This window comes from Semicossyphus pulcher, unplaced genomic scaffold (assembly GCF_022749685.1).
Source record: "Semicossyphus pulcher isolate SPU_LCO1_2020_fin unplaced genomic scaffold, fSemPul1.0.p SCAF_19, whole genome shotgun sequence".
Classification (NCBI taxonomy): Eukaryota; Metazoa; Chordata; class Actinopteri; order Labriformes; family Labridae; genus Semicossyphus; species Semicossyphus pulcher.
The window spans coordinates 20,172,194-20,190,028 of NW_027211692.1; the positions used below are offsets into that span (position 1 = coordinate 20,172,194).

The window sequence follows — 17,835 nt, forward strand, 5'->3', positions numbered from 1 at the left end:
TATTTCCAGCAGCAGCGGGCTGAGCAAACAGACAAAAATAGCCACTAGCCAGAAAATAGTAAAGCATTTAGCAAGCAGGGGCACAGATATTTCCCTCAGGAGTCGATGGACACCAGATCAGAGCTAAACAGAGGCTTTAAAATGATCTCAGTCATCAGGTGGCGAGAATTAAATAATAATTAAATTTATTATGTTTGTTATATTAACTATGCATGTAGTTACAATTAATTCTTACACAATATTTTTGTTATTGCTGGTGCTGAATAAAAAGTGCAGCACGTGAAAAACTCCCTCACATATTTTCAAGCATTTCAGCTTCATCGGGACAACCTTGCTGCAATGTTGCAGGCTGGATCACTTCCACACTGGTTGCTCTCGTAGGCGTCTGCCATTTGTTTCAATAAGACCAGAAGTGAAACCATTACTATACTTTTCAAGGTTAGCCTCTAAGTGTAAGAAATGATAACAATGTACATAAGCTGAGGACCATAAAAGCTCTGTGTGTGTGTGTGTGTGTGTGTGCGAGAAAGACTAAAAAGGAATGAGAAAGAATGACTAAGAGCAATGATCCCACAGAAGGCGCCCGGGGTTATGAGCAGGAAGCAAGAGTCTATAAAGTGTCGAGAAGTAATACGATAAAGATTTGCTTTGCGTGTTTTTGCGTGTGCACGTGCGTTCATGTGTGTGTGTGGTCGTGGCTATATGCTTGTGCAGATCCTCAAGGTCTCTCTGGTCACACACACAAGCATGCATTTATCAAATGAGCCTGGGCTGTAATCATTTCCTGCGGGTGAAGGGTAAATGTGCTGTTAAACCTAAACTCGGGCTTGTCATGTCCATCAGTCTTTGTAAGCTGAGTCGGTCTGGGCCTTGAATGGAGCTCACAGCCGCCAAACATCATTAGCTCTGTATAGAACACATTCGGCTCCCTGTGTTTTATTTTTGGACTTGATAGTGTGCTTTTTGTTCAAACCATCCCTGGCTTACGATGTGGCCTTCCTGCCTTCCATAGTGTGCACAGAGTCTGTGTAAAAGCATTTGTTTTCTTCTCCCATCCCTCTTTTCTTTTGTCCTTATTTTCCTTTCCTCACCCTTAGCAGTGCTTTCTTTTGTCTCCTCTATATTCCGCCTTGTGTGTCGTGCAAGAGGCATTTTCCACAACAGTATTACTGAAGCATAATTCCAAAATAAAATGACACAAGGAAAGAAAAAAGACCAACGAACATCCCGGGAGCATGCTCACCAGCTGAGGATGGTTCAGATGGTGCCTGTAGTGGATAGAGTGAAGGGGGCTCCCCGAGATTTGTTGTAAGAATGACTCATAATTCCCAGCAGAGGCTGTTGAACCAGCGAGGGAAATTAACAGCTGTGTCTTAATTGATAGCACACGCAACGCCAAGCACGCACTCCGTCTCAAGGAAGCATGTCTGGGCTTAGTTGCACTAAAAAGGCTGTTCACTTAGAGACAACTTGGACAGAATGTTCTGGATTTAATATAACATAACAATGGATTTAATACTCACACACCCATAGGTTCTCTCCCTGAGCGGCCTCTCCCTGACTCTTGGGGAGTCCTATCTGGTGCGGTGGGAGCTGGTGGCCGAGGAGTACCAGCGCTTTGACTGCTATCCAGAGGACAATGCTGACGAGGCTAAGTGCAAGGCTAGAGGATGCTTATGGCAGGTATGAGTCTCACATACATACATATGAGAAGATTTGCTTTTGAACATCTGTAAAAATTCTGCTCTCCTCTCTGTCCCCGTTCAGCAAAGCATTCTTGAAGGTGTTCCGTGGTGCTTCTACCCAGAAGACTACGGGTACACAGCTACGACACCCGAGGTAACCGACTCAGGCATGACAGTCGATATCACTCGGAACCGCAAGTACAGGAGCAGCGGTCGCCCAGACTCACCGGACATCAACACACTCCGTCTTGAGATCCGCTACCACACTAGTGAGATGTTGCAGTTCAAGGTGTGTGTTCAATCCTTTCTCTTGCGTATACTGTTTCTTATTCCTCATTGTCTCCCCTTGACTGTCTTCATTTTTAAAGCATCAACTTGCTTACATGCTCCACATAAACACACTCAAATACTCACACACTGAACATCCTGTCTCTGTCCAGATCTGGGACCCGGCCACAGATCGTTATGAGGTTCCGGTGCCGCTGTCGGTTCCTGCCAATCCTGAGACTGACAAGAACAAGAGACTTTATGAGGTTCAAGTTACCAAGAGCCCATTTGGCATCCAGGTCATTAGGAAAAGCACAGGAACTACGATGTGAGTACTTGTACGCATTCTTCAGGTGGGCTGGTGTTATTGAGTTTTTATTCTGTTCATGAATTTTCAGTTTATTTTCGTTGTTTTGGGTTTATTTCAGTTCTTTCAGTTCACTTTCCATCTTCAAGGACTTATTGGCTTCCACTAGAGCACTGGCTAGAAACTAAAACCCTCTTGATTTTACCAAAGAACACAAATTTGTGAATTTATCAGCACCCAAAAACAGGACCTGGAAGGCTTCTCCTTCTGTTTGGATGTGACTTCTTTTTGTCTAATGGGCCAATTTATTTAAGATTCTACAAGAGTGATGTTTTATAATTCATATTTTTCTTAAATTCTGATGTGGTCATCTCTTTTAGGTCATTAGCAAGTGTTCTTGCTGCCTATATACGTAGGGGAAGCACACAAAAAGATAATTTTAACCATGAGCGGTTATTCTTGTTAATTAAAGGTTTTTTTTATAGAAGTAAATTAAAAACTGTCGTAATTATTAAGTCAAATACATTCCATGCTATATTTTGTTTCAATAAGCACAATGCAATCCTGTCTCGTTGTCCTCTAAATTACCTCCTTTAGGGATTTAGTTGGAGGCTGTTTAAGGCAATATAGATGCTCCCATTAACAAGCAATAAAATGAGACATGGGATAAACATTCTATTAAATTATTTCCAGGCAAGAAACTCTTTTTCCTGTGAGATTAAAGTAACAATGCTGAGTCAACTCCTCTGGCACTGTTACCCAATCAGATAGGCTTAGAAAAATGTGCCCTATGTATCAGCGCCTAAAGTAGTTCCCTCTTGTTCAATCATGATGATGTCACGCAAAGAGTCTTTTTAAAGCATATCTCCAAGCCAGGGTGGCATTATTTTGTAGCTAAGCCTTCCGTGTCAGTTGAAATGGTCCTAATTAAAATGTATGAAGTATATTGAAGGGACGCCTGCAGTTCCTACTGGTTATTCTGCTTATTTGTGTCAAACGTGTTGTGACAATAACACCCTGTCCCCCGTCTCTCTCTATCTCTCTCTGATTTAATCCTCTGTCAATGTTCACAGTTGGGACTCCTCCGTGCCAGGTTTCACATTCTCAGACATGTTCATCCAAGTGTCAACTCGACTGTCATCAGAGTTTGTGTACGGCTTTGGAGAGACGGAGCATCCCACCTACAAACACAACCTGACCTATCACACCTGGGGGATGTTCTCCAAGGATCAGCCTCCTGGTGTAAGTATCACACTTCAGTACGTACTGTGACTTCACACACATTCATACACGTGTGAACATGAGCACAGCACTTATGCTCATCTGAATTACCTGTTACTTCACACTGTTGATGCATATCCTCATTTTGAAAGGATGTTTGGCTGGTGTGACTTTGAACCAAATTATTGTTTACTGCAGTGCTCCTTTTCAAAGCATTGGCATGTTCCATCAAATCCAATTTTGAGCTTGTTATGGCAAACGTAACCGAGCACCCTGCAGTGTCTTTAACTTCAAACCCTCCAGAGACTGCGGAGGTGACTTGTAAACAACCTCCCTGCACAGTATGTAAACTTGTCTCTCTCACATTCGTGTCACTTTGATGTGTTGCTCTTGATGTGATCGGCGGTTATAGAGTGTCATCATGTTTTCCCTGCTGGTGTCAAGGCCAGACAGGATGAGGTTTCCACCTGCATCAGCACTATCAGGCCTAATTGCTGAGCTGTCAAGACAGCTCCACAGGGTTCAGACTAATGTTATGGGGCCCCTCGGAGAGCAAGGGAATTAGAGTTTTGGGGAAAAAAGGGAAAAGTGGATGGAAATTAGGGAAAAAACGGAGCAGACGGATCAGAGCAGAGGATGCATTATGCAGAATTTGATAGACTAATATAAAACTGGAAAAAATACACGTTTAAAGGGACAATGCTCATAAACCCATTATTTTATTAGCTTAATCTAAAGTTAAGAAATAAGAGCATTAACTTTGCATTATTTAAAGTAATAATCTCGAAGAGTTTCATTTAAATAAATGTCTTTTCAGTCGCTATCAATCGCCAAATGAGGTAACACAATGGTGATTGAGCCTATGGCCCACTGATGAAAGCCTTTGCATTTGCAGTATTATGGACTGGGTGTCTGGTGGAAAAAATCACAGGGGGCGGCCAGTTAGTGACACGTTTTCTATCACCCAGCAGTGGTTGGTCTGCCAGAGAGGGTAGGCGGAGCTAAGCGGCTGCTTTTCTGGTCTCTGCAAAGTGTTGTGAGTAAACAGTAATCTACTCTGGCTGAACAAACAAAGAAAAGATTGATGACTACAGATACAACTTCAAAAATAAGTGACAACCGGAGCCAACCGTGGACGTCGGTGTCCCGCAATTACCATTTATCGCCATAGGTGCCACCAAACAGTACGAAACTGAGATCATCAAGATTACCACTTTAACGACTTTTATGAAATATTTTGAGTATTCAAAACACTGTTCAGTCCTTTTAATAAGCCACAAATTACTCCAATATTTTAATGAAGATTTATTAAATTAGTTGTTTTGCTTTTTTCAGAAAATCCATTAACTAAATTAAGTTAAATATCTACATGCTTTCTTACATACCGAGCTTTGAGGCATATGTAAGGAGTTGTATTTGCACTGACATAGAGAGATTGAGAGCTTGTAAATGAGAGTAGACATTTCTACTACTCCTTCAGATAAGCTTAAGTAGCAGTCCTTAACAAGTCTGACCTGCCATGTTGGCTCTCAGTGAAGATGGAGACTTGACTGATTGAAGTCACTATCAGTTATTTAAATGGCATCTTGAATCTTGAGCCATGGCGAGTTGGTACAGACTTTAAAACAAGGTTACACACAGTTCACTGATGCCACCAGAGGCAATAAAGAGCTAAAATGAATGATTTTTTCTTGCTTTTGCCTTCATTGTATCTGACAGCTGAAGAGAGACAGGAAATGTGGGGAGTAGAGAGTGGGGGACGACATGCACCAAATGATTGGCAGACCGGGAGACGAACCTGCGATCAGTGCAACAAGGACTGTAGCATCTAGACATGGTTGCTTGCTCTACCAACTGAGCTAAACCAGCACCCCATAGCTCTAATATCTGAGTGGAGGGAGCCTGGGTTTGAAGGATTTTTTGTAATTGTGAATTGGAAAAGGTGAAGCTTAATTGGGATCAAAAGGATACACAACTGCAGCATCATGAAAAAAAGAAGTGGTTCAACTTCCATAGTTGTGGAAAAGTTAGTTTGTTGTGTACTGTGGAGGGACTACTTTCGGTCCTTAACTCGATTGTGTGCCATGAAGTTTGAGTGTCGTAATTGGACGGCTACAGTCCATACGTGTCTATTGTGATTGTCAAGAAAGACCCTCAGAGAGAGACCCAGAGACCATTTTCACTAGCTGTCAGTCTGTGTTAGAGGCGGAGACAATGACCTTTCTCCTTCTCGAGTCAGGCCATAACACCATGCAGCAGGGCCACGAGGACATCTGCACACAAAGCAAGAAAGGCACGCATCCCAGCAGAACTGGCACAGAGAGACCGGTACTCAGAGCTATTGTATTACAGTTTAACCACTTCTTATGAACCAGAAGAGCGAGAGGCTGATGGGGTGTGACGTGCCCGTGAGTTTTCTTTGCAGGACTTTGACATCTGAAAGTGGCAGGTCTCCTGTCCCCCGCCACCTTTCTATCTGTTCCTCTCAGCCCAGTCTGTCGAGTTCCATCCTCATCTAAACACTGAAGGACACAGTGGGACCCTCGCAGTGCAGAAGCACAATCATAAAGTGCACACGCTCAAACTTAACTTCACACAACAGGACAGTATATTGCTACATCGGCATTGTTACTATTGCAAACTATTGTATGTGCAGAAAAACTACCTTCAGCCTCTCAAGCTGATGGTAAAACATTTTTAAGTATTTCAAAAGATGCATCAAAAGCTTTGCTCCATTTAGTGAGACAAAGTGTGATTGGTAACCACAATGTTACAGATCTGTCTTCATTTTGCGTAGCATGCTTACTTCTGATTTGTTTTAAAATGCAGCTGCAACTTAAGTCTCCAAATATCTTCAAACTCAAGCCAGAAGAATCTTGGGAATTTGGGAAAACTTTGTTGGGCTTGAACCAAAACATGAAGTATTTATTACAATAGCTGTTATAGCAGGTGCACACTCATTTGCATAGAGGATGGTTGCAGGAAAAACTTTTCCTTCTTTTGGGAAACTTTTTGTGTTATCTTGACAGCACTGGGAGCAAGCCCATTGTAGCAGTGTTGTGTGTCACGAGGAATGAGAAATGTCCTGTCAGGTGTAAAGAAAAATGCTCATGAATAAACAAAGTGGTGCACAAACAAACATGAGAACAAATCACAGAAAAGACCAGTTATTCAACCAGCAGTCACAGTTCCTCTTTCATTCTGCTCTCTGTCTCTCCGCTACAGTACAAGATGAATTGCTACGGAGTGCACCCCTTCTACATGGGCCTTGAGAACACTGCTGATGCTCACGGTGTGCTGCTTCTGAACAGCAATGCCATGGGTGAGAGAAACAAACCTAGCACACGAGCACAAAGGCACACACATGCTTGGACAAACACTTGGATTGCTTGTGTATTCACACGCATTCACACTGAGTTTAAGGAGTGAGCACTTATGTATTAATGAGCAGGGCCAGTATGTTTTGAGCACATGTCCTTTGACGGCGAGTCTTATAAGGCCAACCGATTAACCATCTCCACTTTTGTATGTCTGGATAATGAAGAGCAATACACATTCTGAATAATGTACGCATTCATATAATATACTGCTCTATCCTTACATTTCAAGAGCTGAACTACTCATGCTTTTCAAGTGTCTTTCTAAAGCCAGATTAACAATACAGTATTTCACGTAGGGAAGTGGTCTAATTCCATTACTTTCATTTAAAAATGAAAGAAAGACTGACATATTTAACGTATTGCAACCAGTAAGGTTTTTATATTCATATTAGAGGCCTTATTTTAGTTTTTTGTTACTATCTTTTTCTAAAGAGATGCTAAAACGTACATGTGCCACACACAGTTCATGAACATGGAAACAGACACACACACACATACCACTTTATATAAAATATTAAATGACATAAGTGTCTTCTTTACTATCTGTCCAGATGTGACTTTCCAGCCTACTCCAGCTTTAACCTACCGAACTCTGGGAGGCATCCTGGATTTCTACGTGATCCTGGGACCCACGCCTGAGATGGTGGTGCAACAGTACACTGCGGTAAGTTTTGTCGGACTTCCGGTTGGTTTGTGTGTGCGACTGCATGCATTTGTGTGTTTGTGTGTGTTTTGTGTCTGGCCCTGGGCCGCTGTTGATGGACTGCAGCAGCTGGGAGTTCCTCGCTTCATTGCGCTCTCTCATTTAGCCTATCTAAACACACACACACACGCGCGTTCACAGACACGCACACACACTCAAACAATCAAACAAACACTTCATGGACGCTGTCCCGTTTTCTAGCAAAAAAACCCTTTTCTGTGCTGAACTGTTTTGACTTCCATGTTTGTTTTTCTTCTTAACAGCTGATTGGACGACCTGTTCTACCTGCCTATTGGTCCCTTGGGTTCCAGCTTTGTCGCTATGGTTACGCCAATGACAAGGAGATAGCAGATCTATACAAAGATATGAGGGCAGCTAAAATACCCTATGTAAGTTTCCAGCCTAAGACCTTTTTAAGATCTAAACAGGCTGATGAGTTTTGTTTAAGTTATGTCCAAAAGAGAATATTGTCAACAAAAAAAAGTTCCCATTCAACAGTTAATAGCACACAACAAAAAATAATTGATTGTTGATCTTTCAATATTTATTTAAAACTATAAAATCAGAAGAAGTAAAAACTCTTTGGAAAAAATTAATCATGATAGTATCAGATACATTTTTAAAGGGAGGGTATTATGCAAATTTCAAGCTCCATATTTCACTCTGTGATACCTGTGGAGTAGCTTAGCATAATTAAAAAAGTAAAAAAAAAAACCTCAATTTTCTCACACTGGTGCTCTGTGCAGGCCCTCATACAGCCTCTGCCTGAAATGACTCAGTCAGCTTTGTCCATTTAAAAAACCCTGCCCCTAGAAGCCCACTTTCGTCTAAATTGGCCAGCTCTCTGAAGCCTGCTGAGGCTGTACATATATATATATATATATATCTATATTTATATATTTATATATATGTCTTAAAATTTGAAACAGCATAGTACCCCCTCTTTAATGATCATTTTGTTCAAGTTTATTTCTGATAAACAAAATGTCAAGCCTCATTTACAAGAACTTCATAAAAGTGATTTAAATTAATATTGGTCCTTCCTGCATATCCAATTAATTGCAATATGTTTGCAGAAAGACTTATATAATTCAATCAGTGTCTTTTTGCCCCCGTCTGAACAAATGCAAATTGAAAGCTTCTTCTTGTCTTATTGTACAGTGTAGGGAAATGCACTCAGTGGAATGGACTGAGCTAAATCCAGTATCTAGCCATATTTAAGTTAATATGATTCATAGAATGCAGACAGCAAGTACATGAAACTAAATTACATTATATAAATTATTGGGACATTGCAAAATGTAGACATGACTTCATGTTGAGTACATCCAGTTTAACCAAATTATATGTGACCTGTAATTCCATTTGGAATAGCAACCTCTAGACATTTCCAGTTTGTGCAGAAACTGGTAACTCTATCTGCCAGTAAATCTGGGCTTCAAGTTTGAATCATGCTAAGCAGTATAAGAAACAAAGTACAATACAGAAAATAATATTCATGTATGAGAGCATTGTTTGACCATGGTAAGGTATCCCATGTGGAAACAGGCCATAATCCCAACCTCTCTATTCATGCAGAGTAGAACGTAAGAACTTCCACTGATAATCAAGTGAATATACTTTCCCAAAGCCCTAAAACTGCAAGCTGCTGACGCCAGCCAAAAAGAATCCTGCCTCATTAACTGGAATGAAAGAAGCTGAAAATGCAGCTACTTAGGAAGGCTATACATCAGCTAGCTTTACAGGCTAACCAAGCTTAAACTGCTGCAGACACTAGGAAACCGAAGCAGATGAAGTTCTGTTCTCTTGAAAAAAAGACTCCTCTCTGGTCTCACATCACAGGTGTTGCATGCCATATGTTGAGACAAACATTCCAGATTTCCATATCTATAAGTAGGAATCCAAACATTTCTAAAGAAGAAAAAGTGCAATTATTTTCCTTTTCCTTTTTAACTGAATTTAATACAGGAAGATGTTTCTTCTGTGTGTGGTTTTATTTCCTGTCTGGTTTTGACATATTTCACAAAACAAAGTCAGTTTAACTGCTGTTAATTTGAGCTTTAACTGGTGTCCGCTGTAGGATGTGCAGTATGCAGATATTGACTACATGGAGCGTCAGCTGAACTTTGTCCTTAACCCAGAGTTTGACGGACTGCCCGCACTGGTCGACCGCATGAGGGTCGAGGGCATGAGGTTCATCTTCATTCTGGTAATGCCACTTCATCATAAACTTTTCATATAGTCACCTGATTTGACACTCAAGCAACCATAGTGCAGGTGTACATATTAGACAATGAATTTAAAGATGTGCAAAGCTTATAAATGAAGGCAGAATGATAAATAACTATACTACTACACATGTAACACATGTAATACACAAGTTGTGTGTGTGTGATTCCAGGATCCAGCCATCTCAGGCAATGAGACATCTTACCCTGCCTTTGACAGAGGTAAAGAGGCGGATGTCTTCATTAAATGGCCCAAACATCTCAGTGATGACATTGTGTGGGGGAAGGTAAGAGGGAACAGATGGGAGGGGACTAACATGTTGAAATATTTATTGATAGGGAGAGATAAAATCCCAATTTGGTAGTGTGCTGGTGTGATTCGTTATCTTTTTTTGCAGGTCTGGCCAGATTTCCCCAATGTCACAGTGAATGATTCTCTGGACTGGGACACCCAAGTAGAGGTAAATCATTTTCATATTAACCATTTCAATATATTGCAAAGTGTGACTGAATACAGCTTCTCACAGACAGGATGTGACATTCCCCAGTACGCCATTATTTAAGAAGTAGAGTGAGATGCAATTCAAATGTGTGACATCTTTTGGACATTGTTGCGTTGTTTAGCTTTTCAGAATTTAATTTCCCTATTATTTGACTGATATTTCCAGAAATACAGGTCATACACCGCTTTCCCTGACTTCTTCCGCAATGTAACAGCCGAGTGGTGGCTTAAAGAGATCTACGATTTCTATCACAATACTACAAAGTTTGACGGCATCTGGATTGTAAGTTAAAAAAACTCAGAAAGAAAGTGGCCCAATAAGTGACCTTATTCCCCCATTCAATGCCTGACTTTGTTACTTTCATTTCTTCATCTGAAGGACATGAATGAGCCTGCCAGTTTTGTGCACGGCACAGTTGGAGGGACGTGTCTTGGCAATCAACTTCTCGAGTTCCCTCCCTATATGCCACGTAAGACACACATAATTATTTGTTTTTTCTCCTCATGATGTAATAAGATTATGAAGTCTTCACTGCCAACAGTAGGATAGTACATTTAAAGAATTCAATGTGATTGTTTATTGTCTTTGTGCCCAAAAGCCCTTGAGTCTCAACATATGGGCTTAAAACACAAGACTATGTGCATGAACAGCGAGCAGATTCTCAGTGATGGGAAGAGAGTCAGACACTACGACGTCCACAGCCTGTACGGCTGGTCCCACGCCAAGCCCACCTATGAGTAAGTCATGTGTATTATGTATTTTTTTAAATGCCAAAATATTAGAATGTCCATATTGTTGGGATTTGATTTGAGCAATCTAGGTATTAATATAAATTATTAATAGTAATTGTGATTATTAACATTAATTACAATTATCAATCAGAAAAATAGATTATGGGGCACCACCCTGGGATCAGGGAATAATATCCAAACAGCAAGGTCAGTCTCAATATTACACTTAATGACTATCAATATAGTTGTTATGTAATCAATATTTCTAATTAAAAGTGAAAACGAAGGGATGAATCTGAGCATTGACTATCACAACCAGCTGTTATTACAACAATCAAATCCAAACATGTTGGTGCCCCATGTGAGGTCCCAACAATATGAAACAGTACAGATGTAGAATATTTAATCAGTTCTTGTGAAATAAACACATAAGACAGAACACAGTTGTGTGTGATCCCAAAGAGATTTGTTTGTATAACTTCTGTACCATTCTAAATGTGGAAATAGTCTAATTGGTATAATAATGTCAGTTGTACAAATCCGAACACAGTCAAATTAGATGTAGGTGAAGAGACAAGAGAAGAGGAAGAGCAGGAACTGTTATTGCAAATGTATTTGGGGGGGAAATGCAGCTACGGGGAATGCATAACTGATATATTCCAGCCATCCACAGAAATACAGCCTCATCAAATCTTTATGATAATAATCACCAATGTTAGAGTACATTGGTCCTTGCGGTGAAATTTTCCTCTCACCACAGGGAGGACAGATTGCAGAGCAAGCTAACAGAAGAGCCAGGGAATGCTTAGCACCGTTGGGCCTTGAGCCCAGGTGCTTTATCTTCAGTTTCATTTTAGCACCGTGCTGAATTTAACAGTCACAATTAATTGGCTACTCTGCTTCTATAATGAATGCGCTTTATTTAAGGGGGATCATATACTTTTACATTCTACTTGTTGCTAGTTTATATATGTCTTTGTGTTGTTGCCATGTGTAAGACAAAATCCCTTCTTTGTGCAGCGCCCTGCTGAGTGTGACGGGTAAAAGAGGCATCGTGGTGACCAGGTCCACCTACCCCTCCAGTGGAAAATGGGTCGGACATTGGCTGGGAGACAACTTTGTCGGCTGGGACCAGCTGTACAAATCCATTATAGGTAGACATACTGTTAATATAGTCTTTGAGGGAAAACTTCATAGGGTTCATAATTGGTAGCAGCAGTCTGAGGGAGATGATGTGATTTATGCAACAAGCAAAAGGAATCTTTAATTTGTCATAACACCCCGTCTCTCTTTGTTCTCCAGGCATGATGGAGTTCAGTCTGTTCGGCATCCCTTACGTAAGTATCATCATCTGATGTTGGTTTTGACAAGACATAATCTCATTGATGTGACCTTGTCTTCTCTAAGTAGATTACAGCCGACTGACTGATGTTATTTTGTTTGTGGGACCGTTTGATCAAAGGACATCTTGAGATACAATGTGAGGCATGTCATTACAAGCCCCACCCCGACCGAGAGGCCCAGCGCGAGTCCAATATGACCTCAAAAATACTGTCATTAATGAGACGTCTTTAATGTAACTTCTGAAGTGTCTTTCCTTGTTTGCCCTGCTGTCTTTTCGCCTTTATGTCTGTCTCGTCCTCTCCCTCACACGCTGTCCTTCTGTCTTCTCTTATCTCCTCAGCGTGTCTAATAATAATGATAATCTGACACCTTATCGATCCCTGTATTTTAAACCATCTGCATGCCCCCAGTGCAGCCACAGGGTCAGATACACAACATCCCTCACTTATGCAGTGTCATGCTCAAGGACACTTTGGAAACATGACCCATGCAACAAAAGTGGTGTGACCCTGATTCCTGTGGCTGAAGGCGACACTTTTCGAGCCACCCGTTTTTCTGTCTCTGTTGCCTTTTTGTCTCACACGCACTTTTTGACACTTCTTATCTGCCCTTTTTTCAGACTGGGGCAGACATATGTGGGTTCTTTAACAAGGCTGAGTATGAGATGTGTCTTCGCTGGATGCAGCTGGGTGCCTTCTATCCATATTCACGCAACCACAACGGAAAGGGCAACCCGGTGAGTGGATTCAAAACGAGAGAAAAGACACTCACATGGAGATGTACTGGAGTGTAAACCCACTAAATTCAGTTTCCCACTAAAACAGCCATTTATGCTTGTATTTTTAAATGCTTCTGGCAACCTCAGAGGTATAACTAATCCCAGTTTCTTTTGTTCATTATGCTAACTGAGATTTCCAGGAAATACCTGCGGGGGTACCTACATTTCAAAGAACGGTATTGCTTCTGTAATTCCTCAAACCACAACATACCAAAAAGGCGGCATGCTTTAGATTTCTGTCTTCTTCTTCACACAGTATAGCCTTTGATCAAAATGAAAACAGACATCCTACCTACTGTAACTACTCCGGCATTTTAAAGTGGATTTGGTTGAAGAATAATGTACAGGGATTGAAGGATTTCACTGGATATGTTTGACATTGGGTGTTATTCTAGATCAAAGATACATACCAATAACATAGAGTGATATAATGTAATTAAAGATAAAAATAGCCTTTTCAATAATCAGTTTTGAATTGAGCCTTCGCTAAGTCCCGCCCCCCTTGGTTACTGTTGCTACGCCTGTCAAGCTTTCGCACCAGCATTTAAATATTATGGCATTTTCAACTTTAACAGTGTTGTCCAGGGGAAATAATTCGCACAATTCTGGAAAAAAAATTCCCAAATATCAGAGACAAGTAGACAGAAAGGATGACAATACGCATTTGAAAGCTACATCCAGAATATCTGTCAGCAGAGTGTTGAGAATGAAGAGGACATAGAAAACGAGGCAAAAGCTCACTGGTCCTAATGCAAGCTTTAGCCACCCCACGACAATTCTTGTTTAGGACAATCATATACAGGAACAATAATGTTCTTGCACAGCAGGGTAAGTCAATATATTGTTTTATTTTAAGCTAATATGACTCCCTATAACTTTCATTGTCTTATATGTTTTATCCCATTGTTGGCAAAACTAAATTATCCCACTTTATTACTTTGTTTAAAGCGCATCAGGATATTGCTTGCTATCGTGGGCTTGATCCATACACTGGATCTGGATACACTTATGATACACTTATAAGTTGAGTCGAGTACACTTGAGTTTTTATTGATATTCGATGGGTTAAGCTGCGAGTGAGGTCTTCCACAATTTATAATCCATGTCAAACATCTTTTTGAGTTTTTGGCTAAGGAAAAGCTAAAAATATGACCCCCTCCTCTAAACGTTGAGGAAATCTGCGTTGGACTTGCAGATTCCATATGCACAACGTTACGGCATCTGAAAGCTCGACAGGCCTCCCTTGCCTAGTTATGTTTGCTAATGTAGGATTGGACATTGGCCGTTCAAGGGAGGGGCTTAGCAAAGGGTCAATTATGTGTTAAAACAAATTACATTTTCAGGGAGAATTAAAAACAACTCCTTTAAAATTCCCTTTAAAATCCTTGGTATTCATTCAATCCAAAGCACACTACAACTGTTTCACTCTAAAAATGTGCTGGAGCTGTTTCCACTGGCCTTAAATGACACCAAGCCGGGGCTGACTGTAGCTCAAAAGATGACCAACAATCCGCTTTAGCTCACATGTTCTAGCGCTCAAAAGAAAAGGGGCTCAAGTTGTCCAAAAATACATTAACTTTACAAAACACTCGCTAAGCTGTTTTCTCTCCCCGCCTCTCTCTCATTTTGTGTCTGACATACACAAACACACAAAGAGATAGACCTGTTTGGTGCTGTAGTGTTGGTGGCATTCATTCTAGCAGTGACCTTTTCGAGCGTTGGAACACATCTGAGAAATCCAATAACGCCCGTCTGGAGATCGATCCCACCGGGCGAACTTTCTCTGCACTGGAGTCTGCAATACTAGACAGGACACAAATGTGTGTGTATTTGTGTGTGTGTGTCAGTGCCTGTGCTTTTTAACAGCATGGAGTGGGGATATAATTGAATTCTCAAGGTGATCTGGGCACCAATACACAGCACCTTACCTGCACTCCACACACACAAACACACACACCATGATTCATTCTGATCATTTAATAATGGCTTGCAAATGGGTGTTTAAACATGGAGAACATTGACAGAAAAAACACACACAGGGCAGGAGAGGGCGGCTCAGAATGACAGTTCTAGAGGCAAAGACAAAGTCAGGGAAATTGGCAGGGGAAATGTAAAGGTATTTATAACTAATAGGAGTGAAAGAAAAGAAGGACTGACAAGCGAGATATTGACGAGAATACAGATAACGAAACAGGAGGAGGGGAGGAGGGGAAGTTTTCATTGGATGTGAGACAGAGAAAAAGAAAAAATGAGAAGAGAAAATTGGAATAAGATGAGAATTTAGCAAGTTAAATGGAGGTGGCACAAAGTAATGATGAAGATGTTAGAGCTGGTTAAAGGCTGAATAAACAATTTACTGATTTTTAAACACCTATAGGAGAGAGAAGGGAAAATATACACAAACCAGGACTGAGGGATGGGAAAGGAAGGGAGCCAAGGTCAGCTATTTATGAAGTCTACTGTAAAAACTGTATTATTTTCCCAGTCAGCCATATAAAATTCCCCAATCATCAGACAGTTAGTGACTGTAACCTCCAGTCTGCTTAACAAGGCATTTGACAACAAAGTATTAACACCACAAACCAGACCGGAGGGTGCACAAGGTCAGAGACAGCAGAGAAAGAGAGAGAGAGAGAACGAGAGAGAGAGAGGAGCGTTTTTGCAGAGTCATTCCCAGAGCTCCGTCACGCCTAGTGTCTCTTTGCCCTCAGACAACTCTCAGTGTTGACCTTGAGACAATTTCCCTGCACCAGCAATACACTGCAGTGACTACAGTCACATTAGAACAATGCAAAATTAATTAAACCAAGAAGATATTTTCTCCACCAATAGTTGTTTCAGCAGAGTAGTCATATTCGCCTCGTGTATATTGTTACTCACCCAAAGGGACATATTTTTCATCTAAATATATTTCCTTTTTCATGATATTAGCTCTGCAATGCAAAACAGAAGCTCAAAGGTTTATGAGATTGTGCGAGGGAGTAGATTTCAGACAGATAAATGAAGAGAAACACCAAGTAGAGGAGCGAGGAGATGAGAAGGGCTGACACAGGCAGATAACCTCATTTTTCCTTGAAGCCCGTGCGCGAGTATGCGCCGCACACATACATATCGCTCTGCAATCAGTGTGTGTCACAAGGCCTTTTTGCCATCATAAATGTGGCCATAAATTAGGTGGATTCATAAGATGGATTCTCTGTCTGCTTCTCAGTCTTCAGCAATCCCTGCTCGCATATCTTCATCAATCCCTCCTCTGGTTTTGCACTGATGAAAAGTCTACCTCGAGGGCCCGACAGACAGTGGTATAACTGTCAGTCATGCCAGATTTGTGCGACTGAATGTTTAAAAGTAGAGAGTGAGTTTTTGGGAGATTATCTTGTTGGGGAGTCTTACATTTGGCATGTGTCCATGTTCCCAACCCAAAAACACAGTGACAACACATATTTACAGATGGTGGAACTTAACTTGTAATTATATTTAATCATATAACAAATACTAAAGGAGAGATAGGATTGTTTAACATTTCAAAGACGAGGCCAAAATCACGGTTCAGGGCACAAGCAGGATACAGCCACTTTCAGTTAACTCTGAGCTTTGGGAGGAAATGTTAAAATTCACACTAACACTAACATTACTTTGGATGACAAAGTGCTGATTACCAGATGACCTGCCAGGCAAATTCAATGCTACACTCTATTTCCACTTCCCATTGTGCTTTGCGTATCTACCTGCAGCATATGACGCACGTGGACACAGATGATTGATACCTTATACATTCTTTGAAATATCCATCCATCCATTATCTATACCGCTTATCCTGTGCAGGGAGCCAATCCCAGCTGTCATTGGGCGCGTGGCAGGGTACACCTTGGACTGATCGCCAGTCAATCACAGGGCTGACACATAGACACAGACAACCTATCACACTCACACTCACACCTACGGGCAATTTAGAGTCACTAATGAATATAAGGAGCGTGGCTTTGGACCGTGGGAGGAAGTCCAGGCATGCGCGGGGAGAACATGCAAACTCCACACAGAGAGGTCCCATATGTACGATTTGGGATTCGAAACCAGGAACCTTCTAGCTGTGAGGCGACAGCTTAGACTACTGTAACTCTTTGTTTGTTGGTCTCGACCAATCAGCATTGCGCCGTCTACAGGTATTCCAAAATGCAGCGGACCGCCTGCTGACTGGAAAGGAACGGCGTGATCACATCAGTCCCATCCTTGCATCTTTGCACTGGTTGCCCGTTAATTTTAGGATCCAGTTCAAGGTTTTATTAATTGTTTTTAAGTGTTTAAATGGTCTGGCACCGTCTTATTTATCAGAGCTCATACAGCCTCACAGTACTTTCAGAGCACTTAGGTCGTCAATCCAGCTGCTCCTGGCAGTACCCTGTCCAGACTCTCTACTCGTGGGGACAGAGCCTTCTCAGTGGCGGCCCCAAAGCTGTGGAACAGCCTACCTTTCCAGGTTAGAGCTGCACAGTCTGTTGAGCACTTTAAAATATTACTGAAAACCCATCTCCTTGGCGTTTAGTCCCAGCTAAGCGACAATTCTTGGCTTCTATTTCTATTTTTATTTTTATTTTATTATTATTATATTTATGTATGATTAAATTGTATTTGTATTGTATTTTAATAACTGTACAGCACTTTGGTTGACTGAGGTTGTTTTTAAGGTG

The 17,835-nt window shown here is 41.2% G+C and overlaps 1 protein-coding gene across 1 annotated transcript in view; it reads left to right on the plus strand.

Moving 5' to 3' along the window:
• si (sucrase-isomaltase) overlaps nt 1–17,835 on the plus strand; it is a 62,602-nt gene that overhangs the window by 30,875 nt on the left and 13,892 nt on the right. The window contains exons 24-39 of the mRNA XM_069668250.1: nt 1,534–1,683; nt 1,768–1,974; nt 2,126–2,280; nt 3,333–3,501; nt 6,706–6,802; nt 7,412–7,524; nt 7,827–7,952; nt 9,644–9,772; nt 9,965–10,078; nt 10,190–10,252; nt 10,460–10,576; nt 10,673–10,763; nt 10,893–11,031; nt 12,046–12,179; nt 12,328–12,362; nt 12,989–13,105. Coding sequence (XP_069524351.1) covers nt 1,534–1,683; nt 1,768–1,974; nt 2,126–2,280; nt 3,333–3,501; nt 6,706–6,802; nt 7,412–7,524; nt 7,827–7,952; nt 9,644–9,772; nt 9,965–10,078; nt 10,190–10,252; nt 10,460–10,576; nt 10,673–10,763; nt 10,893–11,031; nt 12,046–12,179; nt 12,328–12,362; nt 12,989–13,105 — 1,956 coding nt within the window. The remainder of the gene's footprint in view (nt 1–1,533; nt 1,684–1,767; nt 1,975–2,125; nt 2,281–3,332; nt 3,502–6,705; nt 6,803–7,411; nt 7,525–7,826; nt 7,953–9,643; nt 9,773–9,964; nt 10,079–10,189; nt 10,253–10,459; nt 10,577–10,672; nt 10,764–10,892; nt 11,032–12,045; nt 12,180–12,327; nt 12,363–12,988; nt 13,106–17,835) is intronic.